General features: G+C 37.0%; 1 protein-coding gene across 1 annotated transcript in view; it reads right to left on the reverse strand.

Moving 5' to 3' along the window:
* Positions 1–21,149, reverse strand: part of LOC150110585 (FIGNL1-interacting regulator of recombination and mitosis-like) — a 390,780-nt gene that overhangs the window by 127,222 nt on the left and 242,409 nt on the right. Inside the window, exon 14 of the mRNA XM_090399827.1 lies at positions 12,638–12,720. Within this exon, the coding sequence (XP_090255953.1) occupies positions 12,638–12,720 (83 nt within the window). The remainder of the gene's footprint in view (positions 1–12,637; positions 12,721–21,149) is intronic.

Here is a 21,149-nt window from a genome sequence, read left to right on the forward strand (position 1 = left end):
AGTGAGCATATGCACTCCATGTAAATGGCCAGTGAGAAGTTACGTGTAAAGACTGCCACGTCTTCATTAGCATAAAGGGTATGTTTTCACAAAGAATAAAAATATCTCAACAATTTTGAATTCCAAAAAGGAAGATTGAAATTATTGCCAACTATCAAAATCTAGAAAGTACATCAATTTCAAAATGCTTTAAATTTCATTTTTACAAATAATCAATAACAGGCACATTGCAAGTGTATACATGTTACACATACATGTTACAAAACCAAAATTAATAATATACTAACCTACGAAGAGAAATAATTGTAAAAAGAATAATACTTTTAAATTGGTATTATTAATACAATATGAAAATGGTCAAAATATGAACAGATACAACAAGGAAGATGCATTCAAGAATATTTAGCGTCTAAATATTCACTCAAATATATACTAAGTTTTGAATGCTACTTAAATTCAAGTATTAATGCTTTTGAAAAGAGCAGTAAAAGGTCAGGATCATCATCTAGGTGGGATGAAATGACCAAAAAATTTTTCAATTAAGCACTGCTCAATAAAATGGATTTCTAAAGATAATGCTGTGGTGACTATTAGCCCCCAACTCAAAGAAATTTAACCCGCTGCTGGTGAGGTGGCAAAGTGTAACAAAAGTGGTAAGAAAGAGTCTCACAGGCTCATCCAAAAAATGTAGTGTATTACAGAAATCCATATCTTTTTAATCAATATTAGTGGATTCTCTGTGGATTCTTCCTCTGAAGATTCTTCCTCACAGTTTTGTTCTGTATCAGACTCATGGTTACTGACTAATTCTAAATCAATTTCACTATCATCATCCGCTAAATGGCTCCTCGTCTATCAAAGCGCCATCTATAAATTGACGTAACCTCTGAGTTTCCTGCTCATAACTTATCTGGTAAAAAAAAAATATTATTCTCAAACTATCCTCTAAATATTTACAAAAACATATTTGCTTATAGTTGGTATGTAAAAATATAGAAGACACAGCAGTAATGATAATATTTTAGTAGAATATACATGAAAACAACTTACATTTCTGAAGTAAATATAGTCATACTTTTGGTAAGGTGGGGTCTAGTGGACCCCAGCACACTTTACACCTCTGTACACAAAACTTGCTTGCACACAACAGCCTGTCGTCGAGTAGTTGGTTACGGAGGGGGAAGCTATACTTAGGCATGACTCACTGCCACAAGTTGTTAAAGAGAGTCAATTTAAAATCTTTGGGGTCTGTGACACCCCCACCTTAATAACACCGGGTTAAGGCCTTGAATGAACTCAGTGAAACTGATGCCACTGCAACAGGCATCACTATCATTGATCTTGAATTCATTTTTTAATCTCAGACTAATGTTGTAACAAAAATCAGAAAGACAACAATCAATGTGCTGTACAAAAAATGTAATTTTCATCAGGCATTGACACTTGGATTTAGATTCAAAGATCAATAACACTGAGAAATACATTAAAGAACATTTTCGAACAGCTGAAAAAATTGTCAAGATATAAGTATTTCAACAACAGTGAAAAGAAGACATAAATCACCTGTAGAGTAATGTAATATAAGATCATACATGAATTTTATTTCAATTGTGTGGATTTCATAGCACTAGATCTTGAGTTAACGCAATTACAAGAACATTTTAGAAAATTTGCCATGAAAGAATGTACAGTGGTTCCCCCCTTATCCGCAAGGGATATGTTCCAAGACCCTCAGTGGATACCTGAAACCGGGGATAGTACCAAATTCTATATATATATATATATATATATATACACACACACACACATACAAGGGTGGTCTGAAAAGTTCTCAGATTAACAATAAAAAAAAAACGAATTTATAATTTCAAAATTATTTTTATTTTTCAATAATCTCCCTTAAGACTAATACATCTATTCTAGCAATGCTCCAGTGCTATTATCCCATCCCTATAGTGGTTCTCAGTAAGATCTGCAAAATACCCTCCTCTACAACTGCAATCACCTCTTGATTTGAAGAAAAACGCTGACCAGCGAAAAAAGAGTTTTGGTTTTGGGAAGAGATAGAAGTCAGAGGGAGTCAAATCTGGGGGAATTGGCTGAATGTTCTAACAATTCATAGTGCAGTAACCTTAATTTTCCCAATGTCAAAACACTTTTGTGGGCAGGTGCATTGTCCTGATGAAAGATGATTTTTTTCTTCTGAAAACCGGGTCTATTCTTACGAATTTGTTTTTTTTGTCTGGTCTGGATAAAAGATCAAAATAACATTCCCTGGTTATTGTTTTACCCTTTTCAAGATAATTAATAAAAAAAATGCCTTTAGCATCCCAAAACATTGATGCCATGACCTTTCCTGCTGATGCAACCGACTTTGTCTTCTTTGGTGCTGAACAGGCCTCTGTACTGTTTTGACTGCTGTTTGGATTCTGGTGTGTAATCCAAATCTCATCCATAGTAATAAATCGATGCACAAAATCAGTTTTATTCTTGTTAAAATGTTCCAAGCACTGTTCAGATATTTCATGGAAGTGCGTTTTTAATCTGCTGTGAGCAAGTGAGGCATCCATCTTGCACAAAGCTTTTTCATCTGCAATTCTTCGTGCAAAATATATCCTACACATTCTTTTGAAATGCCTATAGCCTCAGCAATTTCACGTACTTTGACTTGCACTTTTATCGTGAACTTGATCAATGATTTCTGGTGTTGTTACACTTTTTGCACGTCCTTCACACATGGATCATCTTCAAGGCTGGTACGACCACATTTAAACTCATCAGCCCATTTCTTAATTGTCGAAAACGAAGAAGAAGAGTGCCCATAAACTTTTATGAACTTCAAATGAATTTCTTTTGGAGTTAAACCTTCTTTTACAAAGATTTTTATAACCACACGATGCTCAATTTTATGCATTTCAAGACGTGAGGAACTTTTATCTGATCTTGTTTTATGCATTGATAGAATGCTTGCAATTTCACATGGATGCTTATGACAGATGTACCAACTTAGAAAAAAAAAAGTTGTGCTGATAGTGTTGCCATTCATAGTCGAGGCCCAGAACCTTTCAGACCACCCTCATACATCTATGATAAAGTTTCATTTATAAATTAGGCACAGTAAGGGATTACAACAATAACTAATAATAAAATAGAACAATTATAAAAATATACTGTAATAAAAGTTATGTGAATGTTATGTGAATTGATCAATGATTTCTGGTGTTGTTACATTTCTTGCACGTCCTTCACACATGGATCATCTTCAAGGCTGGTACGACCAGCCTTGAAGACCACAGCATACAATTATTTCTCTTTCCTTATGAAGTTGAGAACTTTCACCTTTTCACTTAAAGGAAGCACTTTACAGATAGCTTCTCTTTGGCATATCCAAATTGCCAGCATCACTACTCTTGCACTTTGGGGCCATTATTAAGTAAAATAAGGGTTACTTTAATTGACTGTTGAGACATCACAACAGTCAATCTAATAACTGAGATGGCTACTAAGTGACAAATGGGTGGGTAGCATATACAGTACAGTGTGGATACAGCGTGGACAAAGCATGATTCACATCTCAGGCTGGACAGTGCGAGATTTGTATAAGTGTGTTCATGGGGTCAATTTGCCATATCTTGGAGATATGGCAAATTGACCAAAAGGCTTTGTCTCTGAGCTACAGAGGCACTTTTATATATTATTATTATAAGGGCACCTGCATGGAGTCCGAAGACTCATCATGAGAAATGCAATCTATCATAATTCTCCTTGAACCCATTAGCAGACAAAGCACTCACAATTGACTGTGGCAACCCATTCCACTCATTCACCACTCTCCAAGCAAAAAATCTAGTCCTCACAACCCTACTGACCACACCTTCCAGAAATGATCCCTTGTTCTGGTTCCTCTAGTCAAGTGCTGAAACATTTCCCTGGCATCTATCCTATAAAACCCTTTAAACAACTTAAATGTTTCCATCATATCCCCTCTTTTTCTCCTATCAACCAACTTCTGCAATCCACACACCTTCAATCTATTCCTCATAGGGAACATTCAGCAGGCCACTTTCCACCGCTTCCTCTGAGCACAGTAATCCACATGTGGGCATATTAAGGCCTTATAAAGAGGAATGACAATTTCCTTATTATTATTTTCGTGACACCTCCAAGGAGGCTGAAGACTCATCGCAGGACGACACCTATTGTACAACTCGCCGTCTCCACCGAACCTCTACTACCAATCATCTACATCAGAACCATCTACTGCCCTTCACCACCACTACAGCTAGTATTTTTTGTCTGTAAAATGCGTGTGTTCTGAAATGTCGATTTGTCTGTATGCGGGATGTAAAACCCAAGTTTCCGGGAGGGGAAAACCCTGCTACCTCCGTATGAGATCGGCTAACTCACCTTCGATTGAAAAAGTCCATATAAAGATTCCTCCCATCATGACAAGACTCGAACTTAGGCCTTTTCCAATTGAAGGGAGCAGCATACTGTCGTTCTTCCAATTGTGCTACGAAGGCGCTTATTTCTACTTATTAATGGGTTATTCACTAGGTCCGTGCGGTTAGTCTAGAGGCTTTGCGCTTCGCAACCATATGCCTGGGGAAGGAGTGTCCCAGGTTCGATTCCTGTCAAAGATGTGAGGAACTTGAGGATCTTCCTCAGCATAGCCAAGTTAGCCGGTCTTGGGCACGGGCAGTAGGGTTTTTTCTGCCAGTTTATCTGGCGTTTTTCATCCCGCAAGCAGGCAAACCGGCCCCGTGAACATACGCTGCTACAGTCAAAAATATATCCCCCCAGTGGCAGACTAGGCGACAGGTCGGTTGGGAGTGATACTAACAAGAAGTCGCATCTAAGTAACATGCAGATCCTGCATAGGAAGCGGGAATAACACGTAGTGAAAGAAAGTGTTATTCACAGCCAAGTAATCTTATGGGCTAATTTAGCAAACTTAGCAATATATCCTCTAAACTTTAACTCTCTGTCTACCATTACCACCCCTAAATTTCTAGCTTCATCTATTTCCTGGAATACAATGCCATCAATGTAATACACATCTTGTAATCTATTTATCCCAAAATGCATATCTTTACATTTCTCGACATTAAACTGACACCCATTAACTTTTGCCCATACTGACAGCCTATTTAAATCATCCTGCAAGCACTCCACATCGCTTTGTTAACTATTACTCTACCTAATTTTGCATCATCAGCAAACAACTGAATATTTCCTTTCAAGTTATTTCCTATATCGTTTATGTACAAATTAAACAGCAATTGTCCTGGCACTGAATCTTCCAGCTCACTACTAATCACCTGCTTTCACCTGGATTCTGCTCCTTCATATCTCACTTTTTGATATCTGTCAAGCAGCCACCCTCTTATCCACATAAGCAGTGTCATATCCATCCCCATTTGTTCTAATTTGCATAAAAAAAGTTCTATGTGGTATCTATCGATTCAGTGGAATCATATAACCATTTCCTTTATCCAACTCGGCTGTTACTCTATTACAGAAAGTTAGTAAATTACTAAGGCATGACCGACCCTTCACAAAGCCATGTTGATCCTCATACAGTATCATATTTTTATCTACCCATTCTTGAATTCTCTTTTTTACCAATTTTTTTAGTACTTTTATCACTACACCTGAGATACTGATTGGTCTATAATTTGCTACTGTAGTCTAAGAGCCTCCCTTATGCAAAAGAATAATTTTGCCCTTTTTCCACTCCCTTGGAACTTTACCAGAGCTAAGACTTAAATTAAACAACTTAGTCAAAAGTATTGCCAGTTCCCTTGCAAAACCTTGGGTTTTGCAAGGGAACTGGCAAAACCCAAGCTGATACCGTTCTCGCAAAACCCAAGCTGATATCCCATCTAATCCCACAGCTATATTTACACTGATATTCTGTAATAAACAAAGAACCTCCAATTCATCCACCTCTGTTCCCATATTAGTGTCTGTCACATAGGTTAAAGCAGTAACCTCACTAGGAAGATATATGCTTGCAAAGTGGTCACTCAGGAAATTCAAATATTTTATCTGCTTCTTTCTCCTCATGACCATCACTCATTAAGGTTAATCTTCCATAGTTATTCTTCCTCTTTGCCACATAACGAAAGAACTCTTTGGGATTTCCATTGGCTTGCTCGGCTAAATTCTTCTCATAATCTGATTTTGCATTCCTTGCCATGCTGATCACCTTTCTTGCCTGAGCCTTGCACTGTTCATGAGTTTGCTGGTCACTTTCCCATTATATACCCTCAACAGCATTTTCTTCTTCTTCTGCAGCTCGTGCTTAATGATATTATTCATCCATCTAACTCCTACTCGTTTAACCCTCCTTACCCGAGGTATACAATTTAATACTGCATCCTCTAGATGACTCTTAACTATATCCCATGCATTACTAACATCCTTACCCTGCAGTGTTTTATGCCATGGTACAGATTTAAGCTTTTTCCTAAGCATTTCATAATCACCTGCCTTGTAGTTCCACAAATACCCCTTGTTGACAGAATATTCCTCATGTTTTACAATCTTCCAAGTCAAATCGCATGGTCACTTTCATCAATTGGAGGCAATGTTGTCACCTTGGTTATGGATAGCTCTTCTGATACTATAACCAGTTCCAATATTCTCCCATCCCTAGTCCCCTCCATCGCATGCTGCATTAAGTAATTATCCCTCAGCAGGTGAATAAATTCTGTTTCCTTCCTGCCATGTGATCTTTCTTCCTTCCAGTCTATATCTCCATAGTTGAAGATCCCCCCCCCCCCCCAACAATAATCACTCGATCTGTACTCATAGTGTATATTATTTCTGGGAAAACTCCCATGTTACTCCTCTTAATAAACTATTATAATTACGGCTATTTTCCCTGCTTCAGTTTAGGAGTGCCCCTGTTTAAATGTCATTGGCTATTTACTCATGGATTATTAGGGCATTGTAGATGTAAATTTACCAAAAAAGTATATGTAGCATAAGGAAGAGAAATTTACACATACCTTTTCCTGGGTGTTGCGGCTTTTCTTCTTTCTGCGATGTCCGAAAACTATTGAGTGTGTGGGGGGGGGGGGAGGCAATTTGGGAGAATTAAATTAGCAAAACCTGGGTTTTTTCCCAGTAATATATATATAAACATATATATTATATTATTATGTTATATAGGGTGGGGAAAAGGTGAAAGGGTTGATTTTTTATATAGGGAGGGGGAAGGGGAAAAGGGGGTTGATGGGGTGCAGTCCGTTTCAACTATTTTTGGTCGTCATCTGAAACACATTGGGAAAGTGGATGCTATGTCAGGTCGGGTAGGTGCTTCTGTTTTTGAAGTGTTTGTGTTATCACCTATTGGTCGGTATTGTGACCTCAATTTTATGTTGTGAAGCTTCCAAACCTCGGAGATTATGTAAGGGCCTATGTACGTTGATAGAGTTCGCATCACATTTTATGGCTATTGTTTCCGATATTCTAAGCATTGTTTCACTGTCTCTTGTCTGTCTACTATGATGGCCTTGTCGATCTGCGGGGCATGTTTTTGTTCAAGGGAGTGAACAGCTATTTCTGTTTTTCCTGTGCTTTGTATTTGATTTTTCTTTTTGATGTTATGTTTTTTAGTGTTTAAATGTTCAGGAATAGGGATGTTACAATCACGGAAGTTTTCTTGTAGTCTTGTCCATAAAGACCTGATGGTGGAACCTGTGTAGGTGATATCACAGTCTTTTTGGCAGGGAAATTTATAGACTACATTGTGATGTTCAAATATTTCTTTCTGTGTGTGAGGTTTGGTGGGTTTTAGGAGATTTGCCAGTTTTTGGTTTGTGGCGAATATCAGTTTGTAGTCAGTATGTTTGAAGATGTATTTATAGGCTTTGTATGTGTTTTGGGTGTATGGTAGTTTGATAATTTTTTGTGTAGGGAAGTTTGTTTTGGTACTTGGGTTGTTTTGGTGGTTTTTTGCCATCCTGTTTGCGTAGTTAATCATTTGTGTAGGATAGTTGCGATTTATGAAGATCTGTGTTAGTTTTTTTATTTCTGCATTTAGACTATTCTGATTGGTTGAAAATTTGTAAGCATTTATGAATTGTGATAAGATGACAGATTTTTTAACAGAATATGAATGGTATGAGTGAAAATGGAGGTAGTTTCCGATGTGCGAGGGTTTGTGGTATATTTTCGTGGCTATTTTGTTGTGTGTTCTGGTTAATGTCAAGTTTAAGAAATTGATGGATTTGTTCGGTTCGGTTTCTGTGGTGAATTTTAGTCTGTTGCTGTAACCATTTAGGGATGTTTTTAAGGTGGTGATGTGTGTGTGGGATTACCAATGCACAGAATATCGTCCACGTATCTGCCATAAAAGGTGATGCAGGGGGGAAGGGAAGGGTGGAGTAGGAATGATTTTTAGCATTTCTAGTGATTCCTAGCACATATAAAATCACTCCTACTCCACCCTTCCCTTCCCCCGGCATCATCTGTGGAAATCCCTGGCCTATAGCAACAACCAACTGTATATTTTGTCTTATTGGTCTTAATCTCACACCAGATTGCTTCAAATGAACAGCCACCTCCCACCTGTCTCCTATTCTTTTTGGCTGTAATTCATCTGCTATCATCAGCAGTACTCCTCCATCCTGCCTTGTAAATATTTCCCTGAAAATACCAAACATTTCACATTCAATCCCTGTAACTACATCATCTGCTGTTAGCCAAGTTTCACCAATGCCTATAACTTTTGACGAGGTTGCACTAACCAATGCCAAAAATTCCTCCCTCTTGTTCCTGATACTTCTGGAATTAGTAAATAAAAATGGCAACATACCTTTATTCCCCCACCCACCTTTACTTTCTGAATTGACTAACCTATTCAGTATTTTTGCTTAAGAGACTAGACTAGATTCCTCACTTGGTCATTCTCATACTCATTCACTTCATGAGTGCCTTCACACAAACTCACATTCTTCTACCCTAATTACTTAAGTTTCCCTGAATTTGTACGTGAGCATGCTCGGTGAACAAAGCTCTCTCCAGGCACCTAACACCAAAACCATTCAGATGGAGTCCATCTCCATTGTACAAATCCTTCTTTCCATCAAACAGACACCACAGATCCACAAATTGTTGCCAAATGGTAACCATTTGGCAACTCCTATAGGTAGAGATGACCTGCTAATGCTTCTGCCTGGCTCCCACTGAAGAGACCTCAATAAAGGTTGAAACTAGTCTGGGTAGTGGCCCTTCCCTTAATGCATAACATTAGACATATCCGCAAGGAGATGTGTTTTGCATTATAGGAGATACTGAGATAGAAGTGTTGGTATCTTGCTCCACCTTTGCAATGAGTTGCCCTAGTGTTGTACCACCTTACCCCAGTCCTGAAGATACTTTCAGGCGCAAACTTTGTTTGCTCACACTTGGATAAAGGATTAAACTAATTTTATTATCCACAAATTCTACATCATTCCTTTTGCACAATCTATGTACAGACTCATTGCCTATCAATGCTCTCCTCCTCAGTTCGCCTCTATTATAGCATAGTAGAAGACTTACAATCTTCACCTTCCCGCTCTTCAGTTTGGCCTCTTATAACAACTCCTTTACATAAATTATATCTTTAATTTAATCCTTTATACAAGTGTAAGCAAACAAAATTTGCACCTGAAGTATCTTCAGGACTGGGGCAACTCATGGCAAAGGTGGACAAACTTCATATCACTTGCCTTAGTATCCCATAATGCAAAACACATCTCCTTGCAGACATGTATAATGCTATGCATTATAGGAAGAGCCACTACCCAGACTAGTTTTACCTTTATTGAGGTCTCTTCAGTGGGAGCCAGACCCAGAGCAGACCTCAATAAAGGTAGGAGACTTACAATCACCTACCTTTGCTGAGGTACTACCGGTCATGGTAGTGACCCTTCCTACCGGTCATGGTAGTGACCCTTAGACATGTATAATGCAGAGCATTATACATGTCTGCAAGGAGATGTTCTTTGCATTATGGAACACTAAGGCAAGTGATGTGAAGTTTGTCTACCTTTGCCACGAGTTGCTCCAGTCCTGAAGATACCTCAGGCAAACTTTGTTTGCTTACACTTGGATAAAGGATTAAACTAAATATATAATTTATAGTCTAACCAAGTGAAAAAAATTGCTTCAACCTTGGTATCACCTCTGGGTCTGGCTCTCCCATTGAAGAGACCTCAATAAAGGTCGAAACTGGTCTGGATAGTGACCCTTCTACAGTTTTCAATTTCATGCTTCATCCTATGAAGGATAACATTTAATAAGGAGAATGGAATATCCATTCCATTCTCCTTTATTTCTACAGCTGCACATTTGACATTATTATCATTTTCCATCTTATCGTCAGTATTTGTTGCATTCTCATCACTTAACAGACACTGACTTTCAAAACACTTAATACATACTCTCTCCAGTTTCGATTTCCTTCCACATATTCTTTAATTTTCTCAAAGCATACATTTCGCATACACTGCACTGAATAATACAAATTCAAATTGCCAGACAACATGGTCTCTGTCATCACTGTTCGTTGAGCCGACAATATCACAATAAATATCACAATAATCCATCCATCCAACCATCTTCGAGGCCCATCTTTCCTAATTGGGTTGTGGGGGCAGCAGCTGCAAGAGGAACTTCCAATGGTCACGATCCTCCACCACCAAGCTCAGGTGTTCTGGTGGGACTCCCAGACATGTCCGCCCAAGGTTCTGAATATTATCTATCCAGCAAGTCCTTGGCCTCCCAACCTCTGGCTTGGCAAAGAGGCCCTGCTGGGGGAGCCTCTCTTGTGGCATTCTGACCAGGTGCCCATACCATCATAACTGTGATCTCTCAACACAGAGAACCAGCGGCTGAATACTGAGGGTTTCCTGAATTGCTGAGCTTCTGACTCTGTTGAGTCTTGTCAGCCCAGCAACCCCTCGCAGGAACCTCATTTCAGCTGCTTGAATTCATGTCCGCATTCTTTCAATCATTACCCAGCTCTCATGGCCATAGGTGAGGATGGGGACATAGACTGTATTGAAGACAGCCAGCTTTGCGTTCTGGCTTAACTCTCGCTTCAATACCCAAATTGCCAAGTTCCCGCAATATTGTGCTTGCTGAGCCAATTCGAGTATCTAGCTCTACATCCCACTTTCCATCACTCATGAATATGGACCCAAGGTATTTAAACTTCTCCACCTGCCTCAGTGGAACTCCACTCACATGTAGAGTGCACTGGGATGGTTGTCTTGAGACCACAAATGTTTCTGTTTTGGCCACACTGATCTTCATCCCGGCTTCTGCACAAACAGCTACAAACCTATCCAGGGTCTGTTGGAGGTCATCTGTGGAAGAGCTAAGCAAAGCTAGGTCATCTGCAAAAAGTAGTCGTCCAATGCTACATCTTCCAATTCTGACACACTCACTGCCTCGTCTGTGCCTATCAATCCAGTCCATAAAAATTATGGAAAGGAGGGATGACAGAACACACCCTTGGCAGAGACCAATAGAGAGTGTGAAAGGTTCAGGCTCTGTGCTGTTTACCCTGACACAAAACTCCGGGCATTCATACAGGGACTCTTGATGGCGGCTAATAGTTGGCCATCTACTCCATACTCCTGTACTACTTGCCAAAGCTTATACCAGAGTTTTATACTGGAGTCATATGCCTTCTCCAAGTCCACAAAACATGTGTAGACATGTTTTGTGGACTTGTATATTTTGTATATATATTGTAATATATATCTATATCACAATAAAAATGTTATAAATATGCTAATACCCTAAAAACACGAACATTTACTAATACGCTATATTACTGCAATTTTCCGATGAAAAATCATAACAAAACATATAAAATTCAACTGTTCACAATATGAAACCAAAACCTATTGTTCTCATTCAATTCTTTATATATACATATATGCAAGTCTGGGCGACTTATGTCACCCAGACTTGCACTACGTGCAGGCGCAAACTTGACTTACTTGTCTGTTTGCTTACTTGGGAAATAGGATTAAAACCAAGTTTATATATATATAATAGCTTGATATCTTTAACATAATCTACTCTATACTATAAAATGATAAGCTGAAATTGGAAATGGATGTGACGTCGGCTTGAAACAGATGCAGGCTGTAACGTTTTTTTGTGTGTAATGGTTAACGGTTTTTGTAACTTTTTTTGTCGTTTTCATGTAACATTTTTGTGTACGTTTTTGTCAAGTTATTTGAAATGTTTTGAAACTCGAGAGCCACCCTGAGATTCGAGTCTTCAAGATTCGAGTCATCGGAATTCAAGGAAAACCGGCCTACCAGTCCGGAACATGGGGGGATTGGGCACCGTAGGCAGAGCCCCCTAGTATATATATATATAAAGATTTCATGTCAGTCCTATATATACATATATATAGATATAGGACTGTTATGGAATAATAGATGAAAATGAATTTATATCTATTACTGTGATTTGTGTGAATTAATTCAGCACAAAAGCTTAATTCACCTTACTGTATATTATCCTATTGCATTTTAATAATTTTTCTAAGTACTCTGAAAATACACTGGAAAAAAGCAATTATATTCTCATAATTTAATAACATACACTCCACACATACCTTGCGAGAAAACACCATATATCAATGGTAAGACAGGAAGTAATCCAGGTACTTGATAATAAATTCTTCAATAAAAATGTTTCCTTAAAAATAATATTAGAGACAATTATCTTTACTGAACCTCAGTTGCAGTTTAAGTGAATTGAATGATAGAATATTAAAAATATTTCATCATTCAAATTTAACAAAGAGAATCTAATAAACACAGATGTAATTAAAATGTAATTAGAAAAAACACTAATCAAAAACTAATGTTAATGGTTCATATCATCTTAATTACTTTATTTTGTTTCTGTTACAAACACAAAACTGCACACAGAAAAGACAGAACTGCATTAAAATGGTAAAAATTCACCAAAGTAATTATGTTAATTTAAAGAAAATTCACTATTATTATTTTTTTATAACTCCAGGGAGTCAAGGACTCTTCAAGGAAGAATATACATCTTGCTTGTGGTGAAAATGATGTCAGTGATACGAGTATGGCTTCTCATCCAGGAAACGAGGCCAAGGACGGCTTAAAAGAAGGTGGAGTGATGAATTGTAAAATTTTGTTGGGAAAAATTAGTCAACCATTGCCAGGAATAGAGAAATGTGGAAGGAATTGGAGGAGACCTTCATCCAGCAGTGGACAGAAAATGGCTGAAAAGAAGAAGATGATGAAGAGATTTACTGCTTTAACTAGAATTATCTGACTTACTAGAACATTTTCTGATTGCAGTGCTCATGTGTTTGGATTTCATCTTTCTTCTTAATTAGCATCGTAGCAATGACTAGTTCATTCCTTGGTCGCATGTTATTTTAGCATATGATACTCCTTCCTCATGACTCTATAATTTCACGATTTTGTTCTAGTATTAACTATTTAAGTTTGTTAAGTTCATAAGCTTTGTTCCATTTCCTTTTCTCACTTATAACTGCATATAAAAGAAAATTCACCTCTAATAAAAATTTAAAAAAATATATATATATAAAAAAAACTAGAATGACAACTTTTCTGCACCAAAGCTAAAATAATACTAAAGTATGCACGCATTGATACAGCTATTACTGCAGTATGCAAAATCACTAGTGATGTTTTAGTAGTCAGAATGTCAGTAATGCAGTACCGTTATTATTTTTTTTTAATTGTCAAAAATTAGAAATCGTGATATAGTGAAAACGTGCTGTTCAAACCATGCTATGCAAGGTATTCCTGTATTCCATAATTGGCCTATGTTGCACAGCTAGAACAATGATGGAACATGGGCTATACAAATGGAAAGGACTTATGTTTGATTCTTTTCAAGATGAAAGGAAACTTCAAATGAAGGTGAGTTAGCTGGTTTCAAATGGATGTTATACAGTTTTTTTCCCTCTAATAGCCTTCAAATGAAGGTCGGTTAGTGTTGGAGATAGTAGGGTTTTTAATTCCCAGAAAAATAAGTTTTTCCACCTGCATACAGGCAAACAGATGAGAGAAAACAGAAATTTAACAGACAAAAATATTATTAGTAGGTGATAGGTGGGATACCACATGAGTTGTGGTGGACAATGTACTGTAGGGCAGATGGTGATTAAGTACTGTTGACATTAGGTGGTATAACGTAGCATGCCTTCCTATGACAAGTCATGGAACTATATGCTGGTGTCATCATCATCAAATTCCTGCCATGTACCCTCAATGGGTGTACAGGAGATATGATAGTACTACATGAAAACTTTACATCATTACTAACTTCCTATCTACAATTTTCCTCCAAATCAGTCTGTTACTTGTCAAGACTCCAACATTCTCAGATCTTATATTTCTATCGTCTAAGGCACTTTGTACCGTATCAATCCACCTATATCTTGGTCTTCCTCTGGGTCATTTTGCTGCCAACCTGGCAGAGAACACTTGTTTTGCTAATCTTTCCTCGTCCATTATGTTTAAGTGACCATACCACCTGAGATTAGCTCTGCTAATGCATTCCTGGATGCTGACAATGTCAAGTTCTTTCCTAATATCCTCTTTTTAATATGGTATTGCCATTGATGATATCTGTTCACGCCTCTAATCTTTCTCAGGACTCTCATATCTGCAGTCACTAGTCTCTGGTCAAGTGTTTTACTTCTTACCCAGCTCTCAGATCCATAAGTTAAAACTGGTTTGAATACTGTCTTGTATACAGCTAATTTAGTGTTCTGACTAATTTCTCTCTTATTCCATATGAATTTATTCAATTGAATTCCTACCATACCAGCTTTGTTGATTCTGTTGTCTATTTCCATATTTAATTTATCATCTTTACTAAAAATCGTGCCTAAGTAGCTGAAATCTTTAACTTGTTCCACAGGTTCTCTGTGCACAACACAGTTGACATTTTCAATGATTCTACCTATTTTCATTGTCTTTGTCTTTTTCTTGCTGACCTTCAAACGATATCTATTACAACAGTTATTCAATTTAGTGAGAGAATCTTGCAGACTTGTAGCGGATTTATTTAGAAGTATAACATCATCCGCATAAAGCAAAGAGCTGACGTTAACATCTCCAAAACAATTTCATGTTTAATACCACTTTCCTTCATAATGTGATCCATATAGATAATGAATAACAGAGGGGATAATGTACATCCTTGTCTCACACCAGATTTAACATTAAAAAATCTTCCTGTACTTCCTTGAATTCTAACTGCTGACTTACAACTCAAATAAAGACTAAGTATTGCTTGATACAATGCCCCACTGACACCATATAACTGTAGCGTATTGAATAGCTTCTCTCTTGGCACCTTGTCATATGCCTTTTCCAGATTGACAAAACTTAAATACAGATCTTTGTTATATTCCCATGATTTTTCAACTATCTGTCGTAAAGTAGAGATCTAATCCTGACAGCCTCCATTTGGCCTGAATCCAGCTTGTTCTTCACAAAGCTTTTCTTCCACAATTCTTCTCAACCATTCTCTCAAGTATACTTGCATAAACCTTACCAGGAACACTCAGTAGGGAAATACCTCTGTAATTCTCACATTCAGTTTTATTTCCCTTTTTATATACAGGTACTATTAGAGCTCTACTCCAATCATCGGGAATTCGTCCCTCTATCCAGGCTTTCTGAACTATGCAGTGCAGCCACTGTAAGCTTTTATACCACCATATTTCAGCATTTCTGGTTGAATATCATCTCCTCCTGCTGCCTTTCCACATTTCAAGCCTTTGATGGCTTTTTCTACTTCAAGTATGGATATGTATAACTGACTGTATACCTGTTGAGTGTTTTTTACCACTGTGCTATTACTGCTTGTTTCATTTAGCAATTTTTCAAATTACTCCATACTTCAAGAAAATCTTTTTCTCCCATTTTCATATCACCTTTATCATCTCTAACTCCTTTTACAGCACTCTTTCCTCCATTTCTAAGCTTCTTCAACAACCTCCAGAATATCTTACCACCTTCTTGATATTTATTTTCTATGTTCTTGCCCAAGTCCTCCCATGACTTCTGTTTAGCTAGTTTTACACAGTGTTTAGATTTCTTACGTTTGTCTCTGTATTCTCCAAGAGCACAAGCTGACTTATTTGTCAGGAACTTTTGATATGCTTTCTTCTTTTCCTTCACTGCCTCTTTAACTTCCTGTGTCCACCATGGAGTTCTGATTTTTCTATCCTTGCAAGACAATCTCACCACATGCCTCTCTGACTGAATCAATCAGTGTTGATTGAATTAATCAATTTTAATGTTGGAACATGGTGTTAGTAATAACCAATCCACATCCTAAGCAGAAATCCAACAGGTATTTGCCATTATTATTAGCGTTGCACTTTTCTCCAAATTTTACCAAAACATTTTTGTATGTCTGACAATCACTTCCTACTCTGCTACATTTGTATATTGGTTTAGGCCAGTAGGAATACAATGTGGTTGTCTAAATCCCAAATTGCCAGCCCATCCTCATTCGTTCAGTATCCAGGTAGATACCCAACAGGGTGTACCATAAGAAGGTGAAGATTGGACATTAGATCAGAAGCCCTGGTCGGTTCTTCTCTGCATTCCTTTAAAGGCTATGTTGAGGTCTCCTCTCAGTTATACAGCTTTGACCCTTAAGCAACCCCCCCCCCACCTGCACTCATCTAAACCAGAACAAATGGCAACCTCAATAGTCCAAACTACAAGAGCAGTAACTGTGCATTCATCAGAACTGACATACCATGCTAGAGATTGTAAAACCTCGAACCTCCCCATATGATCAGCTTTGGCTCAAAATTCCCCTTACCAAACCAACCTGTCCTTTTCATATGCTCTCTCTAATGGTCTTCAAACTCTGCCCTCTTCAACTATCTCGCTCTAGAGCTCAATTTTCTACAGTTGAAATATTCTTATAGTGAGGTTATCCTTCTTTTGAACTTTAAAATGCGTTTGGGATCTGAGAAAAGAACACGCATCCACCTTATACTTGGAAGGAAGGATGCATGTTCTTTTCTCAGATCCCAAACTCATACAAGTCTCTTTTGTCACAGAACAACTTTCATCCACTAGTTCTCAGTCTCGTGTTCTTTGGCAATACAAGGGTGCCAAATGGGATGACCTCTGTGACATCTATTCCTCCTTCCCATTCCTTCCCATAGTCCGAATAATACTTCAGTACTTCTGATCCAAACACCTGCTTAGACCATAACAGAAATCATCCTCACAGAAATGAAGGCCTTCATCCCTTATTCCATTCCAAATTCACAGTGATCATCCAAGCCTTAGTTCTCATAAAAATGTGGCAGCATAGTAAAAGGGAAAAAAAAAAAAAAATATATATATATATATATATATATATACCATGAATAGCTAAAGATCAAAACTTCAGTTGCCATAACAGCATACACATACAAGCCATCAGCTATTAGTTTGGTGCTATCAGCTTCTTACCAGTGGATGCAAACCTTCAATTGCCTTTTTTTTTTTTTTTTTGCATTCACTGACATAATATGTCCTTGCCCTATTGAGAATGATTCATCTGCTGTCTCTACTTCCCCATAATTTGGAAAATCACTCTGAGTTCTTTCATTTCTTATTTATGAAATTCAGTTCCCTTAGGAACAATTACCCCAAAAATAAAGCAATCATCTTGCTTGGTGACTTGAATGTTCCGATTCCAAAGGATCATTTTTTTATCCCCAATTTTAATTACCAAGCTGAAGAAAAGTCAAAATATGTGCTCTAAGTAATGACTAAAGCAAACAGTTCATCAACTAACCAGAATACTAGACAGTTCCTCATCATTGACTCAATGCTCTAAATCTTTCTTAACTAGTTCTATCAAGGTACACTGTTGAGGTCCCTATTCCTCTCAGTAAGTCAGACCACAATCATGTACAAGTCTTACCTTTAGTGGATAATGCCCTTTCCTCAGTCATTCTCAATATCATAATGCCAAATGTCAAGCTCTGCTGGACCGCTAGTCTCTTTCCATAGTCAGATTATGGTTTTGATTCTCCATATCCAGCTATTTGTGACAGTAATACAGAAATTCTTTCAGGGGGACCCTGTAACCTCTAGAGAGTTCCCACCAGATATTGTGGAGTGGTCTGAATATACTGAGTGTGGATAAGGGGCAATCACCTTGATTGTAAGGAAACTGTCTCCCACTCCCATGGTCTCCTAGCTGGATCTATCCTCTTCTTCCTCTACTTTGAGAAAGATCTACTCACTTAATCTTTCCTATAAGGCCTTATCAGGAAATGCCATAAGGTTATGGGGTCTTTCAATTTCTGGCCTATATCTATGTCCCCCCCCCCTCTAAAATCTGCTCTTTCTCCTTCAGTATACCCTATTCCTCCTATGGGTTTAAATTTGGAAGAAGGCTAATTCAGAAGCCTTAAAGTAGCAGCCCTCCACTCGACTATCCATCGCCAGGCTAGTCACCTGACATGAAGAACATTAATCTACTTCTAAGCCAACAGAGAAAACTAATCAAAATGAATCTATAGAACATGACCCTGGAATGGAAAAGGTAAAACAAAATATAACACATACAGCAAACTGGAACGTAAGAGGAATAGCATATAAAGAAATAGAATTAGACCAAATATTAAATGAAAAAATTTTCAAATAGCAGTAATCACCGAAACAAAAAAGAAATTAAAAGGAATCATGAGAACTGAAAATTTTAATGTAATATACAGTGGAGTTGACAGAGACCAAAGAGCACAAGCAGGTGTTATGATTTGGATTCATAATTCCCTTTCAAAACAGTTAAAATATTATAAATTATGGAATGAACAAATAATAGAACAAATAATAAAAATATTATTATTCAGGCCTCCTTAGTCAAAAGCCTCATCGCAGGATATAGATATATAGAGGTTATTATTATTACGTGACACTTCGAGGGAGTCCGAAGACTCATTGAGGGAGGACACCTACTCTACATCTCTCTGTCTCCACCACTCAATCCACCAACTACATCAATGCCATCTAACACCTGCCACCACCACCACTGGTATTTCCACAGACAATCACAAACATCCATGCTCATGCAGAATTTGAACCCACAGCCTTCTGACAAGAGAACGGATACGCTAACCGCTCGGCCAACCAGGCCGGCAATATAAATCAGTTATTTAACAATAATTGGTTTATATGCCTGAAAAGAAGGAAGAAAAGGTGATAATATTGAATTTTATGATCAATTACAAAATATATATAATAAAATAAACAAAAATGATTATGTAATATTAGCAGGAGACTTAAATGAAAGAAATGGAAACACGAAAATTAATAATATAGTAATACATGGAGAACATACTCTAAACAGGAATGGTAAAAAATTTATCGACTTTGTAGTTTTATAATAACCTTAAAATAATGAATTCTTCCTTGGGCAGCGAGAGGATGGAAATCAATATTAGATTACTTTATCTTAAAAATGAAAAGACATCAAAGTTCTCTTTAGATGTTAGAGTTCACAGAGGATATGAAATAAGTATTGACCACGTCCTCATTAAAATGAAATTAAGATTACCACCTAAATGGCTACAGATAACAAGAACAGAAAGAAAATTTAAAAGATTTGTTTATAAAACTAGATTATAAGGGTGCTTAAAGGTCAAAGCTATATAATTGAAAGGAGACCTCCACATAGCAGTGGTTCTTAACCTCTAAAGCAGTGGTTCTTAATCTGGGGTGTGTGCACCCCCTGGGGGTGAGAGAAAGCATTTCCAGTGGTGCAAGAGAAGTTTCTAAATTTTGACCCAGATTCGATGTACGACGGCTATTTAATAAAAGACGATCTTATTGAAATACGAGCTAATGCACGTATTCAAATGGAATTTGAAAAACTGGACTTGGAACAATTCTGGTGTACACAGTTAGAACCTTATCCACAGCTGGCAAAAGCAGCATTGCAGACACTTTTACCATTTGCCACCACCTACCTGTGTGAAATGGGATTTTCATCACTTTTGCACATAAAAACAAAAGCCAGAAATCACTTAAACGTGATGATTATGAATAAACAACAACAACATAGCCATTAAAAATTGAGATATTGTTTTGTATGTATATGTAAATGTATGTATTTATTTTTCAATAAATAAATTATCTTGCAATAGATGTAATTTCCTAAATAAAGAAATAGAAACACATTTTTCAAGGGGGTGCAAAAACTTATTTTTAGATTCAAGGGGGTGCCGATCACTAAAAAAAGGTTAAGATCCACTTCACTAAAGGAATGCGGAGAACCGATCAGGGCTTCTGACCTAATGTCTAATCCTCACCTTCTCGTGATGCAGCTAGTTAGGTATCTACCTGGATACTGAACGAACGAGGATGGACTGGCAATTTGGGATTTAGTCGACCAAATTGTATTCTTATTGGCTTAAACCAAAATTTAAAAAAAAAAAAAAAAATAGATTATTAAATGACAAAAATATACAATGGCCATATGAACAAAGAATTAACCAATATTTAAATAAAATAAAACGTAATAGAAATAGAATGGCTTAATATAAAAGCAATACTAAATACAGCAGCAAATGAAAGCTTAGGAAAGACCAATAAATTCAAAAAAAAAAAAAAGAAAAAACTGAAGATATGGGATGATGCAATCAAAGAAATAATCAAAATGAAAAGGAAAAAAAACATCATAAATGGTTAAGCAGTAAAAGATTAGCAGATGAAATAGAATATAAAAGAGTAAGAGCCATAGCTAAAAGAGATGTTAGAAAAAGACAGAGAATCATGGAACAAATTTGTTTCTAATTTTTAACATGATTTATATAAAATAAGACCAAATGCATATAAAGATTTTGAAACATTTAAGTACAGATACTAAAGAAAGCGTAAATTAAACACCAAATTGAAACAAGAAGAATTTCGATATTTCTATACAGAATTAGGGACATATAAATATTTTAAAAAAGATAACTGGCAAACATTTAATGAAAATGAAAAGGAAATAATTAAAGAATTAGAAATCAGCCTGAAAGAAACAAGAAATGGAAAATCACCTGGAGAAGAAAAGTTAGGTTCAGAATTATATAAATATGCAGGAAT

This window comes from Typopeltis vanoorti, chromosome 1 (genome assembly GCF_054136105.1).
Source record: "Typopeltis vanoorti isolate ZY-2024b chromosome 1, IOZ_Tvanoo_1.0, whole genome shotgun sequence".
Classification (NCBI taxonomy): domain Eukaryota; kingdom Metazoa; phylum Arthropoda; class Arachnida; order Uropygi; family Thelyphonidae; genus Typopeltis; species Typopeltis vanoorti.